This window comes from Haliotis cracherodii, unplaced genomic scaffold (assembly GCF_022045235.1).
Source record: "Haliotis cracherodii isolate W230 unplaced genomic scaffold, xgHalCrac1.p SCAF_5, whole genome shotgun sequence".
Taxonomy (NCBI): Eukaryota; Metazoa; Mollusca; class Gastropoda; order Lepetellida; family Haliotidae; genus Haliotis; species Haliotis cracherodii.
In genome coordinates this window covers 64,822,678-64,835,608 of record NW_027266308.1, presented here as the reverse complement: position 1 = coordinate 64,835,608, position 12,931 = coordinate 64,822,678, and the positions used below count along the sequence as shown (strand labels likewise).

Genomic DNA, 12,931 nt, shown 5'->3' with positions numbered 1-12,931 from the left:
CCGGTCTTCACGGGTCTAGTGTAGAGGTACAACACTTGACACTGATATTAACACTGATTGCATTAGCTACAATTTATTATATATTTGGCACTTTTCATATCATACCCAACATTAGCCCGAGAGCCAAAGTCCAGAGGAGTTTAACAATAACATTCCCGTTTTATAACCTTTATATCACCTTTTTATCATATACCATAACATCAAATTGTAAAATGTATGTATTTGCAAATGAACGCAATACAGGTTTACCTTGTTTGGAAGACGTTGTCACAGGAAAGCTAGCCGAGAAGAGGAGGATCCTTGAAGATCCTGTTAGAATAGGTCTTCAGCAAACCGTGCCTGCAGTAAAATGCGATTTTGTATCAAGAGGCGACTGACGGGATCTGGTGGTCAGGCTCGCTGACATAGTTGATGCATGTCTTCATATCCCAATTGCGTGGATCGATGTTCATGACGCAATCACTGAAATGTCTGACCCAGACTCGACTATTTACAGACCGCCGTCATGTAGCTTGAATATTGGTGAGTGCGGCGTAAAACAACAGAGAAAGAAAGAAAGAGAAGACTAGCAGACGATGCGCTAAGGGACGTAACTCAAATTTCTTACCACGCGGGATCATATCGATCGCCCATTCAAAATGCATTTAGAGCCATATCGGCCCGGCAGGGGGTGCAATACGGGTCTTGTTATTACACTCCTGTGATATGACCGTCTCTATCTTGGCTCTTTTGCAGATGCAAAATGCTTCATCGTTGATAGGTATATGACAATCATGTTTTTCAAAGTACTGCTCAATATTTTACAGTTGAAAGTTGTATCTTAAACTAATCTCAAACTCAGTATGCAATGTCATTATGAACAGTAAGTTTATTCAAGTATTCTATTTGGGAGAATATCTTTAAAACAATTTGAGCCAGCAAATGTATTTCAGATAATGCACCAATGCTTCAATTATTCACATTTAAGGGTTAAGTAGAACACACAGCAGCATTTAAAAACTACTGAATAAATGTCGGCATGAAAAACATGAATATATTATGGATATGATATCTCTTTAAACATGCAGTACGAGCTATACTGGAGTAAAAGATCTGTTATGAATGATATTGCATGGATGTGCTTTCTGGAATGGTTTTCGTCAGCTTTATAAATTTGAATACAACTACTGAATATTATTCTTAGATGAATATCTCTGTCATAAAATACGCCACGGATACATTGTAGAATGTGCAGCCAGAGAGTTGGGACGCTGGGGAACTGGATAACCCTGTACGGCACGGACTGCGATCCCAGAACCAACAGATCCTCGCAGTTCCACATTACAAACTCAAGACTTTCGATAGACTGACGTTTAGTCCCAGAATTAAAGTTATCTTATCTAAAAATATATAATTACAAAATAAAAAAAATAATCCAAATATAGCCCTGAACAATCCGTATTTTCTGTCCAAGAGTTGACTTGCCGAATTATCATAGACTTGAGTTAGACTCCTTTTTATTTATTCGGCTACAGATCATTTACCCACACTGCCCCAGTTCTCTGTAACACTCTGCCTGCAAACATCAGACTAGCTGGCAATATCAACATCTTCAAGTTCAGATTGGTAACTCGCCTCTTTACTCTCCGTTACCTCAACTAGACATTGTCCAGTCTTCATTGTGTATATGTAAGCATTCTGGTGATAAGTGAGTTCAGGGCATTACCCAGATTGTCAGAAGGGCTGTATTCCTGGCAGCAAACCCGGGTACTCTCCCGATGTCAGTCAACAGATTGGGAGGTACCAAACCTAAGGCACCGAGAAGAATGGGGAGTCGGACAACTTGGTACTTGGGATGGAAGCGTGACATTTCGAAAGCGAGGTCCGCATATTTGCCTTTTTTCCCCCTGAATCTTGTCATTCACATTACTGTAAAAAGGGATAGAAAATTCAATGATATAAATGATTTCATTTGATTTATCAAAAAGGACAAGATCAGGTTTGTTGGCCTGGATAGATCTGAGGCTGTATACATGCCAATAACCATACATTAACAGGCTATTAACTTAATGAAGGTTTAGTCTGTCATTAAACCAAACGCAACAGGTAACATGCTCTAATAGGTTGATAAAATGCAGGGTTCGACCAAACACGTAAATACAACGTCTTTTGTTCGACCACAACCTCAAAAACACGAAAAGTACGTCACAATCAACGGCAGAGGTGATGCATTTAGCAATTATATGACGTATCAATCTTTCGAGTCGAGGGAACTGTTACGCTACTAGGATACAGTGCTTGTTTGCAAAAAACGGAATTGTGGCAATGGTACAGAGAGTACCCTAATTTCATGACACATTAGTGAGTGAGTGAGTTGGGTTTAACGCCGCTTTTAACAGTATTCCAGTTATATCGCGGCGTGTCAGCTTAATGTAGGGAGGAAAGCCCGAAGTGATGCAGGTCTCAGACGTTGAAACCCACGAGCACGGGTATGGTGCTGACAAACCTAGAAACGTAATCGGAGCGAACCGGGATTCGAACCCACAATCATAGGTTTCTGGCGTGCCCAAGGGACGTAACTCTGCACAGCGAATAGCGGCGCCTTAGACGACTGGGCCACCCGTACCCCCTCATGACACATTAACGAACACTTTAGGCTTAAAGTAACTTCAGATAATGACAGTTTGATTTCTGCTTTTTACAAAATTTAAATATCGTCATTGAAACATTAAGAACGTAATTAACAATTAAGGGAAAAATAAAGCCATTGATTAATGAAGTTTTGATACAACCGGGTCCTGTTCTTTCTGTAAGTTAGCCAAGGAAACAAATTCAGAAAGAGCATGATAGAAATGAAGCGCCCGTAAAAGGTGACGATGTTGACGGTACAGTTTACGTTGATCGTCAACAGCCCGCCCGTCGTAAGAGGCGACAACCGGATCGGGTGATCAGGCTCGCTGACTTAGTTGATGTGTATTATCGTATTCCAACTGCGTAGATCGATGTTCATGATGTCAACCACAGGATAGTCTGGTCCAGACTCGATTATAGGACTATTACTGTGTGTGACGTTAAACAACAAACGTACAAACAAACCAAAGCCAGCCGTGTGACATTTTTTTCATAGAAATCCTTCTCATTGAGGATTCGTGGGCAGGACGTTCAGGATAAAGATGTCTTTTCCCATGAGTTCGAGGTTTTACATTTTCAACCAAAACCGAGGAATGTTTTATCCAACTTATGAACTATCTAAATGCAAGAAATACCAGAATAAAATATAAAGCATCGGATACCTTATAGTGAAACAATACAATGTGTCGTAGTATAAAAAAAATAGATCGAAGCGTGCGAGAGATAAAACACGTGCAGCATGCACACAACTAAAGTCATGGCATGTACAATTTTACATCCTTTCATCACCTGCCCCGGTGGCTCAGTGGGTTGTTGTTTGTTGTTTAATGCAGTACTCGGCAATATTCCAGACGGCGGTCTGTAAATAATCGTGTTTGGACTGGACAATACCGTTATTTACTTGTCAAATACCATGTGAATCTGTGACTGTGACTGGGAATCTGTGAGTCGACTGACAAAATTGACGTTTTCATGAGTGGCGCAACTTACCGACGTTACATATAACATGTAACACTGTTGCCTGCAGTTCGCCATGATATAACCGTAACATTGTTGCCTGCAGTCCGCCATGATATAACCGTAACATTGTTGCCTGCAGTCCACCATGATATAACCGTAACATTGTTGCCTGCAGTCCGCCATGATATAACCATAACACTGTTGCCTGCAGTCCGCCATGATATAACCGTAACACTGTTACCTGCAGTCCGCCATGATATAACCGTAACACTGTTGCCTGCATTCCGCCATGATATAACCGTAACATTGTTGCCTGCAGTCCGCCATGATATAACCGTAACATTGTTGCCTGCAGTCCGCCATGATATAACCGTAACATTGTTGCCTGTAGTCCGCCATGATATAACCGTAACATTGTTGCCTGCAGTCCGCCATGCTATAACCGTAACACTGTTGCCTGCAGTCCGCCATGATATAACCGTAACATTGTTGCCTGCAGTCCGCCATGATATAACCGTAACATTGTTGCCTGCAGTCCGCCATGATATAACCGTAACATTGTTGCCTGTAGTCCGCCATGATATGACCGTAACACTGTTGCCTGCAGTCCGCCATGATATAACCGTAACATTGTTGCCTGCATTCCGCCATGATATAACCGTAACATTGTTGCCTGCAGTCCGCCATGATATAACCGTAACATTGTTGCCTGCAGTCCGCCATGATATAACCGTAACATTGTTGCCTGCAGTCCGCCATGATATAACCGTAACATTGTTGCCTGCAGTCCGCCATGATATAACCGTAACACTGTTGCCTGCAGTCCGCCATGATATAACCGTAACACTGTTGCCTGCAGTCCGCCATGATATAACCGTAACATTGTTGCCTGCAGTCCGCCATGATATAACCGTAACATTGTTGCCCACACTGTGCCATGATATAACCGTAACATTGTTGCCTGCAGTCCGCCATGATATAACCATAACATTGTTGCCTGCAGTCCGCCATGATATAACCGTAACACTGTTGCCTGCAGTCCGCCATGATATAACCGTAACACTGTTGCCTGCAGTCCGCCATGATATAACCGTAACATTGTTGCCTGCATTCCGCTATGATATAACCGATCATTGTTGCGATATATACTAGTATATCTACACACAAAAAAAGAACAACAATCTAAATGGAGCCCAGAAAAATAACTAATTTCTGGTCTAGAGCTGACTTGACAAATCATTCCAGATTTGAGGTTTACTCTTCTTCAATCCGCCATGATATAGCTGTAACATTTCCATTGTTGGTAATTACAGTCCTGCCTGCTCACGCCTTCAGTACCGATACTTCCTGCTGTCCAGTAATCAATTGGTCTACCAAGTCTGCGGTGGGCAAGATGACCTCAGCTGTCACCTTGACACTTGAGCCACCGTGATGCCGCGACAATAACAATGATAGCATCACGACTGTGTATTATTACCGGGCGACGTGGCAAGTAATGTGTGATACAGATCGCATCAGACGTTCAGTCAATACGGTATAGGTGTATACTGGCGTGGTGACACACGGAGTCCGATTGGCTGAGTGCAGCTAGGGTTTCACACGGAGGTTCACACGGGGGTTCACACGGAGGTTCTCACGGAGTTCCATTGTCGTGTTGTAGTAGAAGATGTAGAACTGGGCCAGGAGGAGGCACTCGATATCGGCTGCAACATATTCTATGATACTTACTTGTTCGGTACACATTGTAATGAGTGGGTCTGGCCTCCGGTCACTTTTACCATACAGCACTTTTTAAGGTAGATTCTGGAAGTTAATTTAAGATACCGACGTTTACTACAATTTCTGAAAAAAAACTATTAGACCTGCTCCAGTCAAAGTTGGTATGAGATTATTAAACAGTCATACATAACTGGATATTATATTTAAAGACAATCGGTGCATGAATAAAAAATCTGTCTATATAGCTATCACTATATTTCATCAACAGCCAGACCTGTGCGTCACAGGGCCATATGACACAGTTGAACCAATCAACTCAACTCGAAAGGTTGCACGGGAATCACGCACGCACGAATACGGTGTTAGCATTAGATTTCATGACGTCTCAGCGCAAGCATCTTTCCGCTGATGCTAAAGGTTTCGTTGTTAAAATATTTGACGTCGGTACCTTAAATAAACTTCCAGACTAGAATAGGGTGTCATATTTGTTCAAGGCTTTCTTTGTTGCAATAATGATTCCAGAATTTTAAAGACGATGGTGTGCGTTAAAGAAGTTCAATAATTAATACAAAATCATATCATCCATGACGAAACTAGTATGATATCAATACTAAAAAATATATGAGGTGATCCTATCAATACAAAAATATACATGATTTTATATTTTTAACAAAACAAATAAACCATGATATCAAAATAATATACAAAATGATATTACCAATGCAGCACAACATACTTATAACAAAAGGTACGATGAGATCATCAAAGATATGATATACATATGGTTTAAAAAAGAAGATGCATTTAATGAAATCAGTTCCAAAACATCAATAAGTGATGGACCCAGCAGAGCCTGCGGTCCGCTCTGGTTCTATATGTGGATTGGGTTGCTGCGTTGGAGGCTCTAGGCACAGATGTCCCTGGGGTATGTTCCTGTTGTTCATCGCCGACTCCATCACAACAGACCTCAAGGGCAACGCAGCCAGCGAGCTGGTAATACGTCTCATCGCAGGCTTACAATTCAATTAGCAGTATTATCCGACTCTCGGAAAGCGAGCAGATACTGCTTCAGTGAGCGGCACGAAGGTAGTTCACGTTATTTGTCCACCTAGATATAAATGGTTTCAAGTATTGTTTTCAAAGACACCACTCCCCGCCCTCCCATGAAATACACAACCTGCCAAAGCATGACAACCCTATTGAAAGGTTGGGTATAGATAGAGCCTTGTTAACCAAACTCCAACCACAAATACAACAGCATCGAATTTCTGTCAAATGGTGACATACCGTCATGAATGTTTGATGGGACACACCATAGGGGTGTTCAAGGTGACACACCATCAGTAGTGTCCAAGGTGACACACCATCAGGTGTGTTCAAGGGGACACACCATCAGGGGTGTTCAAGGGGACACACCATCGGTGGTGTTCAAGGCGACACACCATCGGTGGTGTCGAAGGTGACACACCATCGGTGGTGTTCAAGGTGACACACCATCAGTAGTGTTCAAGGTGACACACCATCGGTGGTGTTCAAGGTGACACACCATCAGTAGTGTTCAAGGTGACACACCATCAGGTGTGTTCAAGGGGACACACCATCAGGGGTGTTCAAGGGGACACACAATCGGTGGTGTTCAAGGCGACACACCATCGGTGGTGTCGAAGGTGACACACCATCGGTGGTGTTCAAGGTGACACACCATCAGTAGTGTTCAAGGTGACACACCATCGGTGGTGTTCAAGGTGACACACCATCAGTAGTGTTCAAGGTGACACACCATCGGTGGTGTTCAAGGTGACACACCATCGGTGGTGTTCAAGGTGACACACCATCAGTGGTGTTCAAGATGACACACCACCAGTGGTGTTCAAGGTGACACACCATCAGTGGTGTTCAAGGTGACACACCATCGGTGGTGTTCAAGGTGACACACCATCAGTAGTGTTCAAGGTGACACACCATCGGTGGTGTTCAAGGTGACACACCATCAGTGGTGTTCAAGGTGACACACCATCAGTAGTGTTCAAGGTGACACACCATCAGTGGTGCTCAAGGTGACACACCATCGGTGGTCTTCAAGGTGACACACCATCAGTAGTGTTCAAGGTGACACACCATCGGTGGTGTTCAAGGTGACACACCATCGGTGGTGTTCAAGGTGACACACCATCGGTGGTGTTCAAGGTGACACACCATCGGTAGTGTTCAAGGTGACACACCATCAGTAGTGTTCAAGGTGACACACCATCAGGGGTGTTCAAGGTGACACACCATCGGTGGTGTTCAAGGTGACACACCATCGGTGCTCGAGGGGACACTCCATCGGGGTGTTCAAGGCGACACACCATCGGTGGTGTTCGAGGCGACACACCATCGGTGGTGTTCGAGGCGACACACCATCGGTGGTGTTCGAGGCGACACACCATCGGTGGTGTTCGAGGCGACACACCATCGGGGGTGTTCTAGGCGACACACCATCGGTGGTGTTCGAGGCGACACACCATCGGGGGTGTTCGAGGCGACACACCATCGGTGGTGTTCGAGGGGACACACCATCAGTAGTGTTCGAGGCGACACACCATCGGGGGTGTTCGAGGCGACACACCATCGGTGGTGTTCAAGGCGACACACCATCGGTGGTGCTCAAGGCGACACACCATCGGTGGTGTTCAAGGCGACACACCATCGGTGGTGTTCAAGGCGACACACCATCGGTGGTGTTCAAGGCGACACACCATCGGGTGTTTTCAAGGCGATACACAATCAGAATGTTCAAGGTGTCACATCTACAGGGTGTTCAAGGTGACACACCATCAGTGGTGTTTAAAACGACACACTATCGGGGTTCACCTTGACCTGCCACCGACAGGTCACCGGCAGGTCACCTTGCCACACTGTGGGAGTTACATGGACCCCTGGTAACCGATCTCTAGACGTATCACCAGCCTCTCGCTTCCAGTTACGTCTACACAATCTCAATATATTCGCCGTCTATCTGGGGTTATCGATTCAAATCATATTCGACGCTCCGAAAGCATTCCCTGTCCCTCCATTGTTGATACACGTGGTTACAGTATGCGCCTGTGTACTGACGTGCGTCTCTTAGCTACCAGAATCTGATGGTCGTATGATTGATATGATAGTCAGCTCCCATTCAATACTTGTGGACTTAACCCAGAGTGGCAAAAATCTAAGATCTAAGTGGGCGGTCGGGTAGCCGAGTGGTTAAAGCGTTCGCTCGTCACGCCAAAGACCCGGGTTCGATTCCAAACATGGGTACATTGTGTGATGCCCATTTCTGGTGTCCCCCGCCTTGATATTGCTGGAATATTGCTAAAAGCGGCGTAAAACCATACTCACTCACTCACTCACTCACTAAGTCACTGGGAGCTTTCTTTCCAAAGTAAACTGACACGTGTTTCGGAAGTATTGTACATCGCACATGGCTTCACATGACTTCACATGGGTCAATACGTACATCGCACATGGTTTCACGAGACTTCACATGCGTCAATGCGTCGTAATAGTTTCACATGACTTCACATGCGTCAATACGTACATTGCAAAGGTTTCACATGACTACACATGGGTCAATACGTACATCGTAATGGTTTCACATGATTTCACATGGGTCAATACGTACATTGCAAAGGTTTCACATGACTACACATGGGTCAATACGTACATCGTAATGGTTTCACATGACTTCACATGGGTCAAAACGTACATCGTAATGGTTTCACATGACTTCACATGCGTCAATACGTACATTGCAAAGTTTTCACAACACTACACATGGGTCAATGCGTACATCGCACATAGTTTCACATGACTTCACATGGGTCAATACGTACATTGCACATGGTTTCACATGGTCAATACCTATACCGTAATGGTTTCACATGACTTCACATGGGTCAAAACGTACATCGTATATGGTTTCACATGACATCACATGGATCAATACGTACATCGTAATGGTTTCACATGACTTCACATGGGACAATACGTACATCGTACATGGTTTCACATGACTTGACATGGGTCAATACGTACATCGTTATAGTTTCACGAGACTTCACATGGGTCAAAACGTATATCTTACATGGTTTCACATGACTTCACATGTGTCAATACGTACACCGTGATAGTTTCACGAGACTTCACATGGGTCAAAACGTACATCGTAATGGTTTCACATGGTTTCACATGGGTCAATACCTACATCGCACATGGTTTCACATGGTCAATACGTACATCTTACATGGTTTCACATGACTTCACATGGGTCAATACGTACATCGTAATGGTTCCACATGACTTCACATGTGTCAATACGTACATCGAACATGGTTTCACATGGTCAATTCAACACAGTCAAACACTGATTTCTAGGAAGAGGCAGTAAGGTTTATGTGACGTATACATTTGATTTGAACGACAATGATGGCGAAATTGCCAACTGTTCACTAATATAGCTGAAGTAGGACAAGTAGTAATATACTGGCCCCAGTATCGATGTGACCTCTTCAAGCCGAAGCTAGCGTCACCGTGGCATGCTTGGTGTGTTTGGCAATAAAACAATTCCGTTGTGGATATAACATTAAAAGAATATCGCTGCCAAAACAGATTGAGTCATTAACGTCATTACATCCCTTAGCACGTCTATCATTGGGCACAGCGCACTTGGAATAAATCATTGTTTCGCCAGAACCGTCAGCTTCGATCTTGGACGGTTCTACACGACGGTGAATATGTCTCCGCGGAGTGGAACCAGTGTTATATTTTTATCGCCATATGCATTTCCATTTGTGTCAATGAGCCGTTAAGCTGAATGAGAGTGGCTTTGTTTGTTCACCAAACATACAGATTGTTCTATGGCCCTATAACTTAGACGTGTGACATCCTGTATTGACAACCAAGGCTTGATGACTTTCCATGGCAGGACTTAAACCCAGACGGGCTCCCCCTGGCATACTATGTAATCCTGACAATGCAATATTGGCCACTGGGACTAATTGATGACAGAATTGGTTGTCAGTGTTCATGTTATCAATTAGCAAACAACGCACAGCCGTGGAGATATGGGTTTAATCAATGGCAAGGCAGTTCTATAGTTGGGGGCCGCCCAAGACAGTGCTAACCACACCGATATTTCAACGGTTCGCAACCCTTGAATGGAAAATTCAAGGAACTAATATGAATAATAGAAATCGCATCCCTCATGCTATAGCAACGGTGTAATCGATCCATATAGTACTGACAGACGAGTTCATTATGGCGGCGGGTACGAGAACACTAAGTCTGGTCGATAAAGCCACATTCAATGTCCGTTACCACAAATGATGTCATTCCAACTTCATTCATACTCACTGGAAAATTAGCTTCAAAATCAATATCGATTTACGTGGCCATCTTGAATTAAATTAGCAATCACCATAATTGGCACCAGCCCCTTTGACAATTGACTCGTCCGACCTCTGAGTCCACTGGTTGTCTTGGGATCTTCCCATCCCTCCACCGTTAGAGCTACGATACATAGTTGTCCATCCTCCCAACAGTGAGTATCAGACGGAGTATTTGCAGCAGCAGCAGCAGCAGCAGCAACAGTCCACGACGTTGACTACGGGAGATATTGTACGTGGTGCCTGCTAAAGACAATGATGCGGCTGACCATTGTCCTAGCTCTCGTGTGTTTTTCACAAACCGGTGAGTTTTAAAACAAGTGTATTCGTTTTCGGGACAACTGCAATATACCTTACATATATGTAACCCATTGAAGGCTGTCTCCAACACGTGTTGAAAATGCATGAAAAATGATCATTTCATGTTACGAGCTCACGAAGGATGTGTCAGAACTATGCTCTGTGACTGAAGCAACACCGGTCTTTAGTACTCCATTTTAATACCAAATGAATTCCATGCCTATCAAACCATACATTACATCGTTTCAATTGCAAGGGAAACACGTATCTAATTTCATTTCACCGCATGACTGTAATACAAATGTTTGGTTTAATGACCATTCCACGACATTCATGACAATCGTTCCATTTTGGTCTGGCGATATTGATAGTCTCATGTGTTCAATCGTGTTTAATAACATGTCATGACATTTATACCATTATGGCATAAGATGATGTACATGTCATGACTGTATATATATTATATATCCATCTCCAGTGATGTATCCAGAGTACAAGACCCAAACGAGCCAAGTGAAAGTGTAAGGCTTGTTCTGTGGCCGCACTCATTACACAATCGGATCAATAGCTACCATAGCTAATTGGCCCAAATGAGTATATTGTCCATCACAAATACAATAAGACATCCCCGTAGGGATTCCTGGTCAGAATACGTACTCTGCCCCCTTCGCTTGTCGTATGGAGTCTTGATGGATTGGGAGGCATCGTTCCCCGACAGCGTGGGGCGTTGCTCATGATATCAACCATTGGTTTGTTTATCCAGACCAGATTAATTACAGGCCTCTCTGATATAGCTGGAATATTTCTGAGTTTTTGTTTTTTTTAAATACGAATTCAAGAACTAATTTTGTTAGGGTGATATGACTAACCAAAATGAATGAATAAATGAATGAATGTGAATGAATGAATGAATCTTCTTTATTTGCCCCAGTCTCATCGGAGAGTCGCACAAACATACATGCAGTAAACTACGGTTATAACGAACTCAAAGGGACTACTAATTTTAGTTCGTTATAACCGTAGTTCGTTATAAGTACATATACAGCATGACTACAGCAAGTAGTCGGGACCAAAAAGTAAGTTCGTTATATCTGTCAGTTCGTTATAAGCGTGTTCGTTATAACCGTAGTTTACTGTACATATAGATACAAGTTATCAAATTACTTTGAATGATTTACATGCAGTCATATGTTTAAGTGTAAAAGTAATCAGTATAAACTGAATGATTTAGACGAGGAGACAGTTCGGTTAAATGTACAGGAGGCACTTTGGATTTCACGTTGTCACTGCTTTTGAAGCAATTGAGAAGTTAGCCAATGTTTCGAGTTACAAGTTCTTAATTATCGTCGTGCTTCTACCTAGATTACAGTGTCTACACACTCGCCGTCTTCTACTCGCATATACTGTTCTATGCTGAGACTGTCAAAAAGATTTTCCCGCGGTTTATTTCATTGTCATATGCTGACAACCCAGGAGATGATGATATACAGTGTTCAGCGCTTCTTTATCACACAGAGGCATTTACCAGTAATAACAGGTTGTATACCAAGTCTCATCAGTGTAAACACTGACTGCGGATGAATGGGGAATAACATACATATATTCCATGATCTGCGTGGTTTTAGCTTGGCATGTATTCTAGTGAATCTTGTAACTCTTGTTAACCAAACGTTATTATATTGTATCCAATAACCAAAAGTTATTACATTGTATCCTCTAATCAAATCTTATGACACTGTATCATCTAACCAAACGTTATTACATTTTATCCTCTTACCAAACGTTAGTACATTGTATCCTCTAACCAAACGTTATTATATTGTATCATCTAACCAAACGTTATTACATTGCATCCTCTAACCAAACGTTATTACACTTTATCCTCTAACTAAACGTTATTACAATTGATCCTCTAACCAAACGTTATTACATTG

At 43.0% G+C, this 12,931-nt stretch overlaps 1 protein-coding gene across 1 annotated transcript in view; it reads left to right on the top strand.

Annotated features, from left to right (window-relative positions):
* The first annotated feature begins 10,741 nt into the window (after nt 1-10,741).
* The window catches only part of LOC139442263 (high mobility group nucleosome-binding domain-containing protein 5-like), a 60,748-nt gene continuing 58,558 nt past the window's right edge, over nt 10,742-12,931 (top strand). The window contains exon 1 of the mRNA XM_071223050.1: nt 10,742-11,001. Within this exon, the coding sequence (XP_071079151.1) occupies nt 10,953-11,001 (49 nt within the window). The 5' untranslated portion in view covers nt 10,742-10,952. The remainder of the gene's footprint in view (nt 11,002-12,931) is intronic.